Source organism: Gekko japonicus, unplaced genomic scaffold (genome assembly GCF_001447785.1).
Source record: "Gekko japonicus isolate JY-2015 unplaced genomic scaffold, Gekko_japonicus_V1.1 scaffold4295, whole genome shotgun sequence".
Taxonomy (NCBI): domain Eukaryota; kingdom Metazoa; phylum Chordata; class Lepidosauria; order Squamata; family Gekkonidae; genus Gekko; species Gekko japonicus.
Window position 1 is genome coordinate 73414 of NW_015160356.1, and position 19456 is coordinate 92869.

At 50.3% G+C, this 19456-nt stretch overlaps 1 protein-coding gene across 1 annotated transcript in view; it reads right to left on the reverse strand.

Annotated features, from left to right (window-relative positions):
• LOC107115711 (chromosome unknown open reading frame, human C17orf53) overlaps positions 1-19456 on the reverse strand; it is a gene marked incomplete at its 5' end in the record, with an annotated part of 19737 nt that continues 281 nt past the window's right edge. The window contains 9 exons of the mRNA XM_015417472.1: positions 1-17; positions 1008-1209; positions 4185-4334; positions 5695-5780; positions 7599-7707; positions 9168-9308; positions 11905-11988; positions 14621-15721; positions 15914-15964. Coding sequence (XP_015272958.1) covers positions 1-17; positions 1008-1209; positions 4185-4334; positions 5695-5780; positions 7599-7707; positions 9168-9308; positions 11905-11988; positions 14621-15721; positions 15914-15964 — 1941 coding nt within the window. The remainder of the gene's footprint in view (positions 18-1007; positions 1210-4184; positions 4335-5694; positions 5781-7598; positions 7708-9167; positions 9309-11904; positions 11989-14620; positions 15722-15913; positions 15965-19456) is intronic.

Sequence of the window (19456 nt, forward strand, 5' to 3'; positions counted from 1 at the left end):
TCATATCGAAGTGGACACTAGAGGGAGCAAAACACATGCAGAAAAGGGGGGGAAACCTAAAGCAATAGGGGCACACAAGTGACAAAAAGAAGAGAAAATGCCCCTACTCTCACACCCTAGTAATTACACCATGTTGGCTCTAAGAATTAGTATGTGCACGTGACCTTGCATAAGTCTTGATTCTGGAAGTTGGAGTGGTCTACAGCCTTGCATGCCCAAGGTGTCCATGATGAGCCAGAGTTTTACAGGATGCCCTGCCCAAAACCCTGCCTGCTTGACCACAGTTGCTCTGAAGAAAGAGCATGGGGTTGGATCCAGCCCGCTTTTTTTGCACCTTCTCCCCCCTGCCCAATTCTCCTCCCTATTACAGCCACCTCCCCATACAGCTTTTGCCCTAGGGTTGCCAGGTCTTGCCTGGCTGCCGGTGGTGGGGTCTCTCTTCTCATTCTGGAGCTTTTGGCGCGTGCGCAAAGTGCACACGCTATGATGACATCACCTAGAAGTGACATCATCGTGCAGGGGACACTCTAGCATCTGAGGGAAAACTCTATGGTACCCACAGAGTTTTTCCTCAAATGCTAGAGCATCCCCCCTCCCGCACGCGCAATGTGCCCTGAACAATGACGTCACCTATGGCTGACGTCATTGCGCCGGGCACGTCGGTGTGGATGGGACTCTTTGGGGGCAGGGTTCCCCCAGCCAGCCGGTTCGGTGGCAGCGGATCGGGGCCCCAGAAAGCGGGCAAACCGCTGCCCCTTTTGGGGGAATGGCAGCCCTATTTTGTCTGAGTAGGCCCTATGACCCCCAGCTTAGCCTTGACGATGCTCAAGAGGTCTCTTTCTCCTTTGCCAAGCAGAAAAGCTGGTTGGATCTAACCTGTTGGCAGCAACGAACAACACAAGCGGCTCGGGGGCCCTGCTGGGGAAGAAGGCTGGGTATCAACGAGGACATGGCACTTCCCTAGCCTACGTCTACTAGGCTTACTCATGGCCTAATGCTGTATTTACCTGAAGCAGCCTTTGTGGAGGACACGCTCAGCACTGACTTGCCCATTCCACCAGCCTCCAGTAATGGCGCTCCTTTGCTTGGGGCCAGGGGACCCTGGCTGCACTTTGCACCCATCTCGCAGCTCTGCCCCCTTCCACAGTCTGCTGCGGCCACGGTGTGTGGAGCATCCGTAAGAGAATCCTGCTGGAATCCTGACTCCGCCTGCAGACACAAGATCCCACGGCAGCTGAAAAACTCAGCATTTTGAACATCTTCAGAAGAAGGATGCTCTGCAGACCACTCAGTACCACGGCCGGGAGAAGATACCTCCAATTCACCTATCCCAGTTCTGTCCGCACTGACGTCTTGGCTGGGGATCTAACCTGACAAGTGATAGCTCAACCTGCCCAAGAACCTCAGCTTCCTTTTCCTCAGACCGCAAGAAAACCTCGGATCCAGATAGCTGTGGGGTTGCATGGAGGGGGGGGCAGCTTTTCAGAGGGCAGCCCCCGTGAGCCCTCCCCATCCAAAGCTCACCATCAGCAGCACTAGGGCAGCATCTCACATGCTAAATTAACTCCCCTCTGTCCCTCCCTTCCCCCCCCACCCATGGCTTCTTGGGATCCAAAAGCTGATGGTTCTAGTAATTACAGCAGTGAACATAAGCCCGAAAGGGTGAACACACATGAAGCCCTCTGGGGTCTCAGAATGGTGGCCTTTCACAGCACCTACTGCCTGGTCCTTTGCAGCTGGAGATGCCGTGGATGGAACCTGGGGCCTTCTGCACTAAAAGCCACCTGGGATTCAGGTGCGTGCACCACCACCCGCCTTGCTGCGAACAGGTGCGTGCGCCTGAATCCCAAGTGGCAAATCGCTGCTGGGAAATCAGCCCTGCATGCAGCAGCCCCGACCATGTTCTCAAAAAGATTGTTTAAAACAGGGGTGTCGAACTCATTTGTTATGAGGGCCGGATCTGACATAAATGAGACCTTGTTGGGCCGGGCCATGTGTGTCCTAAAATGTAATGCCAGGTAGCGGAGATATAAACTTTATAAAGGACACAAACACAAAGGGGTTTTTTTTAACTTAAAATAAAAACACGCTTAAAACATCAGCACTCTTGCAATATTTAACAGTGTCTGATAACTGACACCTCTTGCTCTGAATTATTGCATCAAAATGTCTGTGCTGTTGCAATCTTGAGTCTGCTGTTCGGGCGTGTATCTGTAAGCTGCAAACCTATGATGACGCAGCAGCAGCAGAACTGGAAGAAGCAGCAGGAGACAGCTAGCTCCACTGCGGGCCTGATAGAAGCCCTCCAGGGGGGCCTCATCCGGCCTCCGGGCTGCACGTTTGACACCCCAGGCTTAAAAGGTCTTTTTTTGAATGGAGCATGTGGCCATTGACAGCCCCTCTCCCTTCCTCCTGAAAGGGCCCTCCAGTTAATCAGCTGGCCACGTGCTCCCCACAGATTAGCTGAAGCCAGTTAAATCTTGCAGGAGGGGAGGGAGAGGGGTGGTGGTCCTTGGAGGTGGGGCTTGTGGGCGGGGCTTCCCCCTGCCGGCCAGCTGACTGCTTGCAACCCTAGTTCTGGCCCCACTGGTGAACCTCCTCGTGGCACCTGGGTTTTAGCCGCGGTGTGACACAGACTGTTGGACTGGATGGGCCTTTGGCCTGACCCAACACGGTTTCTCTTACATTCTAATGAACTCGCTCAGCTCTTCCCCTGGATGCAAACTTCAAGGCTTTTGCCCCATGCAAGTTCCAGGATTTCCAATACGGCCTTTTGGGTAGACAAGCGGGGCCTCTCCCGCACCCCCAACTTTTCCAGTGGAAAAGCTAGTAGGACCCAACCCTCTCTCTGATTTTGATTATTTATGTGAAAGAGTAGAGATGGAAGATTTGGAACAGTCGTTCACCTTGTGGTTAAAATGGTCTTGAGCTCAAAAATAGTGATGGTGGTGGGGACACACATTCCCATCTGTCTGGTTGTACGAGAAGAGTGGGACAGAAATTCAGAGAGTGATTAAAATGTGGGATTCGCTGCCGGAGGACGTAGTGATGGCCACAGGAATAAACAGCTTTAAAACGGGTTTAGATAGATGCATTTATTTATTTATTTATCTATTTATTTGCTTTCAATTTGTATCCTGCCTTACCGGTATGAACTGGCTCAAGGCAGCTTACACAGTTAAAATACAATAAAACCAATAAATACACTAAAATTACAGTTACATGGAGGTTTGGTCTATCAACGGCTGCTAGTCTTGGTGACTGAAGGGAACCTCCACATTCAGAGGCACTAAGCCTCTGAATTACAGAGCCAGAAGGCAACATCAGGGGAAGGCCTCAGCCTCCATGCCCTGTTGTTGGCCCTCCAGGGGAACTGGTTGGCCCCTATGTGAGACAGGATGCTGGACTACATGGACCCCTGGTCTGATCCAGCAGGGTACTTCCTATGTTCTTATGAAGGCCTTGGCCTCTATGCCCTGTTGTTGGGCCTCCAGAGGAACTGGTTTGCTGCTTGTGAGACAAGATGCTGGATTAGACGGACTATTGGTCTGATCCAGCAGGGCTCTTATGTTCTTGTCAGAGCCCTGCCTGAGACTCTGGAGAGCGGCTGCCAGTCTGAGCAGACAAAAGTGACCTTGACAAAATTGATGATCTGACTCAGTGTAAGGCAACTTTGTGTTCATATGTGTGTCTGTGTGACCCACACCTTCAGGGTGGAGTGAGCAATAGAAAATGACTCTTCTCCACTGGCTGCCAGAAGGCATTGCAAGTAGGGAGAAGACATTGCAAAGAGTACGTCCAAATTCTAAAATACACATAGGATGCACCGCACTCCATATAGAAGAAGACGAAGAAGAAGAGGAGGAGGAGATTGGATTTATACCCTGCCCTTCACTCAGAGTGGCTTACAATCTCCTTCCCCTTCCCCTCCCCACAACAGACACCCTGTGAGGTAGGTGGGGCTGAGACAGCTATTTCCAGAACTGCTCTTTCAAGAACAGCTCTGACAGAACTATGGCTTGCTCAAGGTCATCCAGCAGCTGTAAGTGGAGGAGTGGGGAATCAAACCCGGTTCTCCCAGATTAGAGTCCGCGCACGTAACCACTACACCAAACTGGCTCTGTTCAGCCTATACTGTTCAGCCTATGCTGGAGCATAAAAGCTGCGTGAAGAATGCTTCTTACCTGTGGCGGAAGCACCTCCACTCCTCCCCTGATTTCTTGGCACACCTGAGTCGGCTTCCCGCTCCCGAGTCCTGGTGGATAGATCTTCACCAAGTTATTGGGTGTCACGTTGAGGTAGTGGTTGCGATGAGATGGGGAGAACACGCCCACCTGTCGAATCAAGGCAGGCATTTGCCAAAAATTTTATATCCCCCCCAAACCTCCCCCCAACCAAAGAGGGCTCAACACAATTTTGCAAGATGACCCAAGGTGCTGGTTCTCACCTTTAAACCCCTATATGGCCAGGGGCCTGCATACCTGAGGGACCGCCTTTCCCCATATGTACCCCAGAGAGCGCTGCAGTCAGGGACCCAGAATCGGCTGGCTCTCCCGAGCATCAAGGATGCCAGACTAGTGACAACTAGGGCCAGGGCTTTCTCGGTGGTGGCTCCACTCTGGTGCAATGAGCTCCCAGAAGAGACCAGGGCCCTGCAGGACCTCTCACAGTTCCACAGGGCCTGTAAAACGGAGCTCTTCCGCCAGGCCTTTGGAGCCGCCACCACTACTGACATCTGATAGCCTACGATGAAAGATCCCCTGGATCCTCCAACTACTGCCTGAACTGACCACCCAAGATAACTGAAGATTAAGGAACTGACTGAATGATGAGGAAACTAGGCTCTAGCAGTGTTTCCTCTAAGCTGAGTTGGTGTGAGTTATCTCCAGGGGTCATTTCATAGATAAAGAGGTGCAGGAGCTCATTAGCATAACTCATAAGCATAACTTATTTGCATATGCCACCACCCCCCGACATCACCGGAAGTGTGTCAGAAGGCAACACCCACCACTCAGGCTCCACTGGACTGTTTTGGATTGCTAGCTATTGGGGGGGGGGGGAACATGCAGATCTGTCCTCGCAGAGGAGGGAGAGCTTGTACCCGAAGGCGGGCCGGGGGTGGGGGGGCTCTGCATCTTACCTGGCTGCATGTTCCTTACCTGGCTCCTTACTGCTGGAGCTCCGCTCCTGTGCGCTCCCACAGGAAATGACCCCTGGTGTAACTCTACTTAGAATCAGTGTTCCCTCTAAGCTGAGTTAGTGTGAGCTAGCTCACAGTTCTTCAAGCTCCGGCTCACACATTTTTTGTCTTAGCTCAGGGAGGAGGGCTCCAGAGCGAACTAATTTATGCAGGAGCCAAGTCGCTGGCTCACAACTTTAATGCCCAGTAGCTCACAAAGGAGAATTTTTGCTCACAAGACTCCACAGCTTAGAGGGAGCATTGGGCACCAGCACTTTATTATATTATTATATTTATGGGTTTTAAGAATTTTTGTAACTGTTTTTATGTAAGCTGCGTTGAGCCAGCCTCGGCTGGGGTAGAAATCTAATAAATAAATACATAAATAAATAAATACTCAGTTTCTGGATCTTCTACAAAGGAAGGGCTGGTATACTCCCTCCTTCGTAAAGGACCATTTGCCCCCTTGGGAAATTCATCAAAGCCTGTCCACGCCGGGATTTACTTTTCAGTACCTGCTTTAGCAGAAGGACTGAGCCAGCTTTAAATTCACTCTCTCTTTGCTCCAGCAACAGGCGATGGATCGTGCCTTGCATCTCCCCTGCACCCGCAAGAGAAAGACAGTGAGACGCGGGAACAAGGACTCTTGGTCGCCAGGAAGCCAAAACAGAAATATACCGGCTGTTACCCACCAAAACCCCAACCCTGTCCGGACACAGAAAGCGAAGGCAGGAAAAATCCTGAGCGCTCTGAAAAGTCATAAAATGGAGGTAGAAGAGTGATACTGTAAACTGCTTTCTGGATCCCCATGTGGGGAGAAAAGCAAGGTATAAATATCTAAATATGTGTGTGTGTACATGTGCAGCGAAACCTGAGAAAGGGCTGAAACATGTGCTCCCTCACCACCTGCATTCCGAAATGAGGACCACAAGTTGCTCTGGATGTCTGAATTAACTTCAAGTACACAGCAGCAAGGTGGGTGCGGTGTGGTGTGCCAGGAGAAGCACCCTTAGGGGAAACAGGCAAAAAGAAGCCACTCTACACAACTCAGTTAACTCACAGGATGAAAAAAGTACTAAGAAGTACCACCCTTTATAGTTATCCTGGATAGGATACATCACCTATTTAAAAAATTCTTGGGAGAGTGATATCCTTCGAAGTGACGATTGTCAGAACAAAAAAAAAAATACATTAACGTGCCCTAAACATACATTCAAAAAGACTCCACTGCAAACAAGACAGGCATCCGGTACATTGTCCTCTTTCTAAGGACATCTTCATCAGAAGAAGGCAGGATGGAAAACCATCAAATGGATTTTCAAGCATGAATGTTTAGACCAGGGCCCCCCAGCCTTTTTGAGCCTGTGGGCACATCTGGAATTCTGACATGGCATGGTGGGCGCAGCGACAAAATGGCTGCCAGAAAATGGCTGCTGCAGGAGGCGGAGTCAGCCACAAAATGATTGCCACAGCTTGAATTCGGTAACACAGGGTTACAGTGCCTAGTACTGTGGTGGCAGCTGCTGCCAAAGCAACCTATTAAAAAAAATCTGCGCAGCCAATCAAATCTCCAATAGTCCATAAGAAGACTCGGTTTAGAATTTGGTCATATGGAAGAGAGCCTGGACTTCTTACTAGAGGTGTGCGCTCAGTATATACCAAGCCGAATAAATACCCCCCAAAATAACTTATCTTTCTCTTCTCTCCCCGAGCAGCTCAGGGAGGGAGGGAGGGAGGAAGGAGAAGAAGAGGAGATTGGGTTTATACCCCGCCCTTCACTACCCGGAGTCTCAGAGCAGCTTACAATCTCCTTTCCCTTCCCCTGCCCACAACAGGGCTGAGAGAACTCTGACACAAACTGATCTTTTTCAAGGACAGCTGTGCCAGAGCTTGTGACTGACCCAAGGTCACATCAGCAGGTGCAAGTGGAGGAGTGGGGAATCAAACCCGGTTCTCCCAGATTAGAGTCCGTGCACATAACCACTACACCAAACTGGCTCTCACACCAAACTGGAGGAAAGGCATTCCTCCCATGTAAACCAATCAGTGTGGCAGTCCATCCATCAGCTGATCGGTTTCCATGGGAGGAAGCCATTTCAGCCCTCCCTTTCGCTCCTCCTGCTCTGGAGTGGGGGAGCAAAACAGAGCTCTGAAATGGGTGCCAGGCAGGCATTTAAACTCAATAGCTGACTGGCGACTCCACCTGTTTAAATGGCTGGTAGTTGAGTTTTGGTATAGCTGAATTAACCCAAATAAAAGCAGAATAAAATTGGCTTTTTTCAGGCTCAGCTGTATCAGTGGCTGAATACAGAACAGATCTGTATTCGGCTTACATTCAGTTCGGATTATGCCGAATGCACACCACTAGCGGCAGGCAATGTCTCTTCACTCCTAAGGACTGAACTGCTTCCGCCCTTACCAGTTGGGTCTCTGAATATGGCGCCTGCGTCAACCTTGGTCCGTGTCAGCGACTTAATCATCACCGCCATGTTGGGGACCTTGTTCTTTGGGAGCTGCTTGAGAGCTGCCTGTGTGGAATGATCAAGAGACACACTGTGGGACAACAGCAAGGAAAGGAACTCTGAAGTAGGATTTGTTTTCGTTGGTGTGGGTTTTTTAAAAAAGATTTGAGAAAGGATGTTTGGATACTTCCCCACTGCAAGCCTGTATAGTGGGAACATCGATAGCCCCTGCCCTACAAACGCACTCATCAGTAAGCCAGCAGCATATGCCTTTTTTAAAAATTCTGACAAACGTCCCGTCCCAGTCCCACCCCGGTACCCACCCGCCTGCAGAAGAGGAAGCAGCGGGAAGTCTCTCGGATACAATTCCTCCTGGACTTATGCAGTACTGGATACACTTTGTGGAACAACATCTGTCGAACTACCCTCACAGCCTGCTTCCTTTAGGCTTGAGATCGATTCCAAGAAAGAGGGCAGAAAGGAGACTGCTAGGCAACCACCCGCACATCACGTCTCACGTAGTGGGAAGCGATGGGGGGGGGGGAGGAAATCGGGCGGCTGCCCAGCAACCAGCCCATGATTCCTTCAAATCTCCCTCGTCCTGGATTAGGTCTCTTGCCAACACAGAATTCAGCAAACAGATGCGGGCAGTATTGCTTGTAACATGGGCCACTTGATGGACCTGACATGGCCCAACATAGTAGTAGTAGTAGTAGTAGTAGTAGTAGTAGTAGTAGTAGTAGTAGTAGTAGTAGTAGTAGTAGAAAACCCTGCCCTTCACTATCCAAGGGTGTCTCAGAGCGGCTTACAAACTCCTTTCCCTTCCCCTCCCCACCACAGACACCCTGTGAGATAGGTGGGGCTGAGAGAGCTCTTGACAAAAACTGCTCTTTTTCCAAGAACAGCTCTTATCAGAACTGTGGCTTGCCCAAGGTCATCCAGCCAGGTGCAAGCGGAGGCGTGGGGAATCAAACTCGGTTCTCCCAGATTAGAGTCCGCGCATTTAACCACTACACCAAACTGGCTCATAAGAACATAAGAGAAGCCATGTTGGATCAGGCCAATGGCCCGACCAGTCCAGCACTCTCTGTCACACAGTGGCCAAAACCCAGGTGCCATCAGGAGGTCCACCAGCGGGGCCAGAACTCCAGAAGCCCTCCCCCTGTTGCCCCTCAAGCACCAAGAATGCAGAGCATCACTGCCCTAGACATAAGAACATAAGAGAAGCCATGCTGGATCAGGCCAAAGGCCCATCCAGTCCAACATTCTGTGTTGCACAGTGGCCAAAACCCAGGGGCCATGAGGAGATCCACCAGCGGAGCCAGAACTGCAGAAGCCCTGCCACTGTGCCCCCCCCCCCACGCACCATGAAGACAGAGCATCACTTGCCCCAGACAGAGTCTCCCATCTACGTCTTGGACAAACATCTTTCGAAAAGTCACCACTTACAGCCTTTGCACCCCAAAGAAAAGGGGAGTCTCCAAAGCAAAACCTTCTCACCCCAAGGCCAGTCCCTAGGTTTGTACCTTCCGAAGCACCATGGCCACACTGTACGTTCTCAGGAAGCAGGATGGATCCCGCTCGTCCAAGGCCAGCTCGGCTTTCATGGTGATCCAGGCACCTCGGCCACATTCTTCTCCCGCTGGCTGCTGGGAGACGGGAACGTCCTAAAATCACAGCACACAATTCCCGGTCAAGGCTTCCCTACGTCCTACCACTGGGCGAATGCTCGGAAAGCAAATGATTCCCCAAGAAGCTGTTTTGCCTATTCTATTTATTTATTTGGATTTGGATCCCACCCTCCTCATGAGCAGCCTCAGAGCGGATCACATCATCAACAGGTAAAAAAACCATACATTAATAAATACAATAATTTTTATGACGACTTAAGTAGTACGAGAACTACTTAAGTAGTTTGAGACCCGAGTGTGCCGCATGACGGAGTGAGCTCCCGTCTCTAGTTCCAGTTCCTGCCAACCTAGCAGTTCGAAAGCAAGAAATTGCAAGTAGATAAATAGGTGCCACTTCAGTGGGAAGGTAACAGCGTTCCGTGCGTCTTGGTGTTTAGTCATGCCGGCCACATGACCACGGAAATGTCTTCGGACAGCGCTGGCTCTTCGGCTTGGAAACGGAGATGAGCACCGCAACCCTAGAGTCGGATTCGACTGGTTTTCGAGCAAGGGAACCTTTACCTTTTTAAGTAGTACAATTTAAAACTACTGTGTATAACCACAAACACAGTTTCAGCTGGAGTGACGGTGTCCAGAGGTCTTCTTAATCTGGGCCGAATAATGAAGACAGACTTCAGTGAGGGAGGCCGACTTCATTGGACGCCCTCTGGCCCAAACAAAGGCCTGGCGGAAGAGCTCCGTCTTACAGGCCCTGCGGAATCATAATAAGTCCCACAGGGCCTTGAACACAAGTGGGAGCCTATTCCGCCAGGCTAGGGTCAGGGCCAAAAAAGCCCCGGCCTTGGTCGAGGCTAGACGGACGTCCCTCGGAGCGGGGACTACCAGCAGATGCTGGTCCTATGAGCGCAAGGCTCTCTGGGGCACATATGGGGGAGAGGCGGTCCCGCGGGTATGTCAGTCCCTGGCCACTCAAGGCTTTAAAGGTCAACACCAGTACCGTGGAGCGGACCTGGTACTCAATCGGTAACCAATGCAAATGGCGCAGCACCGGATGGATGTGTGCTCACGCAGGCAACAGTCAGCGAGCGCATCGCTGCATTTTGCACCAGCTAGAATTTCCGGATCAGCCACAAGGGTCAGCCCGCGTAGAGCAAGTTACAGCAATTAAGCCTGGAAGTGACCACTGCGTGGGTCACTACAGCCAAGTCCTGGGGGGAGAGGTGGGGAGCCAGTTGCCCAATCTGCCGGAGGTGACAAAAAGCCCTGAGTGATGATATTCCTATCAGCCGAACTCACGGTGCTGTTGTGAGGCTAAGACACAGGACAGCAGAACCCCGAAAGCTGCTCTGAGCTCCCTGGAGAGATAAAAATGTAACAGACAAACGCCAAGCCCCAACATAACACCAGTTTGCATTCAGGATAAAGAAGAGAAGAACAGATTGGATTTATACCCCGTCCTTCACTACCCAAAGGTGTCTCAGAGCGGCTTACAAACTCCTTTCCCTTCCCCTCCCCACAACAGAACCCTGTGAGGTAGGTGGGGCTGAGAGAGCTCTGACAGAAACTGCTCTTTTTCAAGGACAGCTCTTATTGGAACTACGGCTTGCTCAAGGTCATCCAGCCAGGTGCAAGTGGAGGAGTGGGGAATCAAACCCAGCTCTTAAAAATTAGAGTCCGTGCACTTAACCACTACACCATACTGGCAGGCCTCAAATAACAGAAGAGAAACACTGCTCTTGTCTCAGGTACGGGAGAGCTGGTTGCAGTTACTTGGTGCAGGAGATCTACTCAGCACATGCCCAGAGGAACACTCTCTTTTTAGATTCTTACTCATCTCTTCCAGGAGGGAGTCCTGGCACTGAAGACATTTTTCAGGATCGGCCACGTAGCAGGCTCGTGCACGTCACCGTCCTTAAGGGCTTAGCTGTGGAAACAGAACGACCCCTCAGCCCGTGAGAGCCAAGAGACGATGTCCCAGAGAAAGACTCCAAAACCCTGCCCGCCTCCAAAATTACAGAAGTGACAGATATCCAGATGACCAGAAGTTTTTGACTTTTTCCATACTTCAAACACAGCAGCTGCCAATGCTGAACAATTCCCTGCAACCGCAAGGGACTCCAGAGCTAGTTTTGCCTTTTGAGCGGTGGCTCAAGTGGTTAAGACGCTGAACTGCAGGCTGTGGAAGGTCAGTAGTTCAGCAGTTCGAGACCCGGGTGCCGCATGACGGAGTGAGCTCCCGTCTCTAGTTCCAGCTCCTGCCAACCTAGCCGTTCGAAAGCAAGAAATTGCAAGTAGACAAATAGGTACCATTTCGGTGGGAAGGGAACAGCGTTCTGTGTGCCTTGGTGTTTAGTCATGCCGGCCACATGACCACGGAAACGTCTTCGGACAGCGCTGGCTCTTCGGCTTGGAAACAGAGAGGAGCACCGCAACCCTAGAGTCGGACTCGACTGGCTTTCAAGCAAGGGAACCTTTACCTTTTCCTAAACACGGAAGGTGCAGCTTCGTAGGACTGTCACCGGCCGATACCACACGGCCCAGCTGCTTCGCTGGCTGCACGGGATTCTGAATCCCCACCTTTGCCATCCGTATTTCTTCTGCTAGAAAGCAAAGGGCAGATGATGAGAGTTACCTCCGTCCGTAGCTTTGCCAGAGCCCCGTGAGTAGGAGTCTGCGGAGCTGAAACCATGATCTCTTCCAGGTTGTTCCCATCAGGCTTTTGAGGAGCAGGAAAAAAAAACAAAGCCGCTTACATTTATGGACACAGTTTCTTGCCCTTGTGTATCCTGTGATGTGATGACGAAAAAGTCAAACTAGATTGGAGGGGTGGGGGCTGGATTCAAATTTGCACACTGTAACTAAGCTTACTGGACTATTCTGGAACAGAAACACTCTCTCTTAGCCTAGCCTACCTTACAAGGTTATCGTGAAGCCATCCTAAGCTCCTTCTAGGAAAGGCCAGATAAACAAGCAATATACAGATATCACGCATGGGCATCTTGAAGTAATCTTGACAGAAATACTAATTTACACAGAGAGTGAGTGAAATGTGGGATTCGCTGCCAGAGGATGTCATGATGACCACAGGAATTAACATCTTGAAAAGGGGATCAGACAGATTCATGGAGGATAAATCTATCAGTGGCTACTAGTCGTGGTGGCTGAGGGGAACCTCCACATTCAGAGGCACTACACCCTCTGAATCCCAGAGCCAGGAGGCAACGTCAGGGGAAGTCCTGGGCTTCTCTGCCCTGTTGTTGGCCCTCCAGAGGAACTGGTTGGCCACTGGGTGAGACGGGATACTGGACTAGATGGACCACTGGTCTGATCCAGCAGGGCACTTCCTATGTTCTTATCAGGGGAAGGCCTTGGCTTCTATGCCCTGTTGTTGGCTCTCCAGAGGAACTGGTTGGCCCCTGTGTGAGACAGAATGCTGGACTAGATGGACCCCTGGTCTGATCCAGCAGGGCTCTTCTGATGTTCTTAGTCCAAGCATACAACAGTTTTAAATGAATTCAAACTTCTAAAAATGCTGAATTTTAGGACTGGATACTAAATCAATTCCCAAGGACTGATCATGGAATCCATCATCCTGCCCAAAGGTTCAGCTCCAATTCCTGGCCCACAGAGGCATTTTCACTTTCAAGTCCAAGACCTATGAACAAACCCCGTGGTTCAAAATAAGAGAGAAAACAGAATGCTTCCTTCTTACTCCGGATGGACCTCTATCGCCATCACCCAACTTTTGGACAGTTTGAGCAACTATAGGTTACTGACAGCTGTAAAAAAATATTTTAAGTCCTTCTTGAACAAAAATTTAAACTTTGTTGTTGTTCAGATGTTGTGCGTATGCCATTTTGAGCATTTGTAAGATTCAGGTGGGTAGCCGTGTTGGTTTGAAGAACTACAACAAAGTTTGAGTCCGGCGGCACCTTTAAGGCCAACAACGTTTAATGCTGGGTATAAGCTTTTGAGTGCAGGAACACGAAAGCTTACACCCAGAATTAAATTTTGTTGATCTTAAAGGTGCCACTGGACTCAAATTTTGTTTCTCAGCGAGGCAGATGTCAGAATCGGACCCTTGCCCGGGTTATTGGGCCATCATATTTGTCACTATGGTTCTCTGATGTACATAGCTATGCTCTGTTATTGCTTCGCCAGCTGTTCTCCCTTCCCGCTTGCAGTTCCCAAGTTCCCATATAGCACCTGCTGGCATTGTATCAATCTGTCTGCAAGGTCCTCCTCTGACATTCCTAGGAGAGGGGGCGAATGAGACATATCTGTGTGAACTGTAGATTAGCTGGGCTTGTACCTCTGTGAAAGGAAGCATCCTCCGCAAAGGCCAGAGGGAACTTTCGCCGTTTCTCATTCTCATGGCCTTGCGGAGAGACTCAAGTGATAACATTCACACTGTCCTAATTGCACTGTATTAACCTGTCTACGCACTATGTAATCATGGTGTATGAATGAGGGCTGGACCAAAGGTCTCGTAGTTCCCCACTTTGTATTATTCCTTAGTTCTGTCAAAAAGTTCAACTGCACAGCAACTAAATCAGTTTTCTCAATAAAGCCTGGAAAAGGAATTATTGCGTCTGAGTGGTTCCTGACGAAGCTGACAGCAGAGGAAAAAATTCTAAGCCACTGAGCGTCCCAACAACCAGGGGTCATTTCCTGCAGGAACGCACAGGAGCGGAGCTCCGGCAGTAAAGAGCCCAAGGGGCAGGCACATGCAACAAGCCCCACCCCCCGCTCCCAGCAGCCCTCAGTCAGAGCAAGAAGCAGCCAGGTAGGTTGCAGAGCCCCCATGGCCCCCCGGCCCAAAACAGTCCAGTGGCACCTTTGAGACCAAGTTTTATTCAGGTACAAGTTCTCCCTTCTCTGCGAGGACAGATCTGCACGTCCCGTCCCCCACAATAGCTAGTAATCCAAAACAGTCCAGTGGAGCCTGAGCAGTGGGTGTTGCCTTCTGACACACTTCCAGTGATGTCAGGGGGTGTGGCATGTGCTAATGAGTTATGCTAATGAGTTATGCTAATGAGCTCCTGCACCTCTTTTTCTACAAAATGGCCCCTGCCAACAACGTGTTAAAAAAGGCCACGCAAGACAATACAACTTAAGCATTACCCAGCAGCCTCCGTGAGACAGAGGAAGTGGCAGGTAATTTTATTCCCCGTTCAGAGGATTTGCGGTGATTGTGGGCTGCAACAGAAGGAGGGGAGCGAAGGAAAACAGGATTATTGTAGTCTGCCCTCCTCCTTCCACAGCACGTTGGAGGGAGATACATTCTCATCTCCATATTTGTACATTTTCAGACTGTATAATTCCCCGTACTCTACAACTGCTCTTACTTGCTGTGGCAGAATGCCGGCAGGTCCTGGGAAGCGGCGAGTCTTGGCCTGCGAAGGAACGCGAGCCAATGGCTGAGGAGGCTTGTTGGCGGCTGTCACCAGGCGGACAAGGTGGTTGGTGACCACGGGCATTTGGAGGCTTCCGGAGGGAGGAATTGAACAGGGTGTTCTCGGTGTGGCCGGCGAGGACTCCACAGACAACACGGGGGAACCATAAGCGGTAAGCAGCTGAGCACCCCGGTTTGCCATTTTCGGTGTGAAAGAACTCTGGCTGGGTATCTGTGGAGCGAGTGGTCTTGGCGGGGCGATCCCTGAAGGGGAGGAGGGTCTAACAAGAGGCAGGCAGGAGCTGTTGTACCCAGCCACAGGTTTATCCGGAGAGGCAAGAAACGACTTAGGCAGCTGGAAACCTGGGCTTGAAACGGTACCTACAGCGATGTCCATTCCTTGGTTAGATTGTGAGGGGTGGGATCCCACAGCAGTGGGCCTCAGAGTCAACCTCGGGGAAGCCTCCGCTGGCTGGAGATGGCTGCCGACCCCCGCCAAGGCTTCCTTCAGAGTCCTTTTCAACCGTGTTGTCTCCATGCTGACAGGGCTGCTCGACATGGCTGAGTCTGCCACCCGCATTTTCTTGGCCATTACTGTATCATGACCACGCTGATCCCCCACCCTCTCGCAGTCAGAGCCAGAAGGTGTTTCCGACTCTTCCAGATCCATGCAGGCTGCCAAGAACAGCTCATTATCCAAATCCTCATTATGAGAGGAAGTTACAGCTAGAGGTCTCTTCACAAACTTGAACCTTGGGCCTGAACTGCAGCATGGTCCACTTTGGGCCGGTAAGGCCGTCTGGTCCTTCGGAACTCTGAAGCCGGCCACCGAAGGAGATGCCACCCGGTTGTTTGACTGACTGATCTTGCTGGGGCAGCTGTCCTGCAGAAAACTTAGTCTGGAGTAGTTTTGAACGGGCAGGACTGGGGACAGAGCCTCAGTGGTGTCGCTGGGGTTTCTCAGTGCAGACGACGAGGGTCTCAGACATCTTGAACTGGCAGGAGTTGGGCCTGAGACCTGCTTCTCTACATCTTCCATGGCCAACACAAAATCCTATGTTAAAAAAAGAAGACAAGAACCTTAGTAGATGGCGTTTCGTCTTAACTATACATATGTACAGTGTGACAGATGGTGCTCTGTCTACGCCGGGACTCTCCAAAGTCCCAAACAAATACAAACGTTTGCTCCCTCCATCCCGCCTAGATGCTCCCACTGTACGGCTACGATTCACAGATATTCTCCTACCTCATCTTCAAACTCTGCCTCCACAGCAAACAGCTTCTGTATTCCGCAGGCCTTTGGGGATCAAAATAATAATTGTTTTCAAGACTTATCCACACTCTAATGAGACTGCAGTTTAACACCAACATGAATAAAGCCCTGTTGGTCTTAAAGGTGCCACCGGACTCTTAAATATGTCCTGTATTAGTAATATGAAGAGTGACTGTTTTCTTGTCTCATAATGAGAGAATGAAACCTCACCCAACGTAACTGACTGGCGGCAGATTCAGGAGAGCCTGTAAACAAGTCCTTCTTCATTCAGCGTGTTATTAACTTTTGGAACTCGGTACCGGAAAATGGGGCAACCACTAGATCGCTTTGAAAGGAGATTACCAAGAAGCAGCAGGGACCCAAAACAGAATGTAAACAATAAAAAGAGCCAAAAAAATAATAGAGAGACGTTTGCTAAATAAATACTAGAAAACATAAGAGTCCCGGGGCACCTTTAAGACCAACAAAGGTTTATTCAAGGTATGAGCTTTCACGTGCAAGGCACACTTTTTTCAAATACATTGGAATGGCAGGCAAGGTTCGAACTTATATCCAGAGCAGTGTTCCCTCTAAGCTGAGTCAGTGTGAGCTAGCTCACAGTTTTTGAGCCTCCAGCTCACACATTTTTGTCACAGCTCAGGAAGGGATGGCTCCAGAGCAAACTAGTTTATGCAGTAGCCAAATCGCTCACTCACAACTTTAATGCCAGTGGCTGACAACGTAGAATTTTTGCTCACCAGACTCCACAGCTTAGAGGGAACTTTGATCCAGAAAATGAACAGCAAAATTAACATGTAACATGATGATGTTCAGGATATGCAAAGTTACACTAAATAGTATGTTAAGGTTATAAGGTCAACAGTTGTAAAGCAATAAATATGTCAAAGGTAAAGGTAAAGGTTCCCTTGCTCGAAAGCCAGTCGAATCCGACTCTAGGGTTGCGGTGCTCATCTCCGTTTCAAAGCCGAAGAGCCAGCGCTGTCCGAAGACGTTTCCGTGGTCATGTGGCCGGCATGACTAAACACCAAGGCGCACGGAACGCTGTTACCTTCCCACCGAAGTGGTCCCTATTTATCTACTTGCAATTTCTTGCTTTCGAACTGCTAGGTTGGCAGGAGCTGGAACTAGAGACAGGAGCTCACCCTGTCTTGCGGCACCCCGGTCTTGAACCGCTGAACTACTGACCTTCCACAGCCTGCAGTTCAGCGTCTTAACCACTTGAGCCACCGCAGCTCAAAAATATGTCAAAATAGCAGATAAATGTCTAAAGGTGTATTTTCTAATTGTGGGAAGTGACTGGGAATCTTCATTGAAAGCACACACCTTGAATCAATCTTAGTTGGTCTTAAAGGGGCCACTGAACTCTAAATTTGTTCTACTGCTTCAGACCAACACGGCTGGCCCACCTGGATCTACCAGAAAACTGTCGCACCTAAACAACAAATTAAAGAAGCAAAGACACTTTGAAAATTATCATTTGACAAGACTCCAGACTGAGAAAGTTTCAAAGGCCCCGGTCACACGGAGCATTAGCCACGCTAGAGACAGAAGATAGGCGGATTTTCCGGGCGCGATCTCACCGCCACATCTGGGAAGCATAGAGCTCCCGTGGCTCAACCAAGGCTTCCCACCGAAGATGCGCGGCAAAAAACTAGTACCTCCGAGGTACTAGTTTCCGGAAACTGCGGGGCAAGGGCGGGCATCTGATTGCGTTTCCGGTCGCATCCGGCGCCCGCCCATGCCCCATTGCGAAAAGGTTTTTTTTCCCTGAAGTCTCCAGGGATGCGCACAAGCACCCAATGGGGCATGCGCATACTTCAGGTTAAAAAAACCAAAACACAACCCCGTTTGCCGTGCCGCGCTGCTTCTTTGGTGCGTCGTGTGATCGGCACCTCCCCCCTAACCACGGGACCTCGACGGGACCAAGAGGAGACGCCTGATCGTGCAGTCGCGCGTTATTTCACTGCAGGGCAAACAGCCACGCCTCCCCCCCGCGATATCTGGCCCGTGTGACCGGGGCCAAAATTAGTTTTACATTAAGCTTAAGTTTAAATGATGTTAGAGAAGATGAGAATTTATTTTCCCTAGTAGACTACATCCAAATTCAACTTTGAAATGGAAGCAAGTTTTGTATGCATGAGGGTTTGGCTCAATAGGAACAGGCTTTAAAGTTTTTTTAAAAAAATGAAAAACTGTTATCCACGTTGTAGAGATTTTAAAACCGATCAAGACTCAGTTGCCTCTATCAGTAATCTATACAGGTCCCGGTCACATGGGCTGGAAAATGCGGGGGGGGGGAGCGTGGCTGTTTTCCCTGGAGCATAGTAACGCGCAGCAGCCCGATCACATGTCCTGTGGAGGTCCTGTGGGTATGCCGCTAGGTGCCAATCACACGCCTATCCTGCAGCGTGGCAAAGAAGCGGCGCGGCGCAATCACACCGGCAATCACTAGGCACCGCATCCGTGGCAAACGGGAATTTTTCCCATCACCACAGTGTGCGCATGTGCCGGTGGGCGCTTGTGCACATCCTGTGGAGACTTAAAAAAACCCCACATCTAGTTTGCAACGGGACATGGGCAGGCACCGGATCCCACGGGCAGGCACCGGATCCCTACCTGAAATTAATCCCCATTCAAAATGGTTTCACAATCCAGAGTCTTGTCAACACATTTACATAGTGTCCTTGTTTCTTTAATTGGTTGTATAAACATTGCAACGGTTTTCTGCAATTCTTATCTATTTCTATAGCAACATCTAGGTTTATATTTTTCTGGGTTTTTTGGGGGGGAGTTATTTAATCCCTGGGGTTGGTTTTGTTTGGAACAGGGGGGAAAAAGTATACAAAATGAGAGCCTGCCATTCTAGCATACTAACTATGCCAACATAACATTGAGACATATGCCAACTATGCGAACATAACATCCATACTCCCAATTAAGGCCCAAATGATTTTTTTAAAAAGAAGGCTTAAGGTTCCTACGTACTACAGCGACACTTGCCCTTTGTCCCCCCCACCTCCCAAATTTTATTTAATTCGTTTTTACCCTGTCTTTCTCCCCAGTGGGGACCGAAAGTGGCTTAGGTTGACGTCCTCCAGTTTATCCTCAAAATAACCCTGTGAGGGAGGTCACACGCTACCTGAGGGAGATTCCTGTGAAAAGCACAGGCCTCCTCCCTCCTTGGTCACTCTGAGGTGGTGGTCCTGATGAGCTACGCCAGTTATATATGGGTCCTGTCCATACGAGGCCTTTTGGGCCAGGAGCGGGACGGGCGCAAACGGGCGCGATCCCACCGCAACATCTGGGAAGCGTACCGTCTCCGTCCCTGATCCAGCCCTTCCAGCGCTGCTCCGCACCAAAAAAGAACCACCTACCGAGGTGGTTCTTTTCGAAGGGCCGCAGCAACGCTGACCGTGGGATCACCGGCGCGTCCTTGCGCCGGCGCATCCCTGGCTCCTGGCCGAACTGCACATGTGTGAGCATGCGCAGTTCGCCAGGCTCCCCTCCCCACCGTCG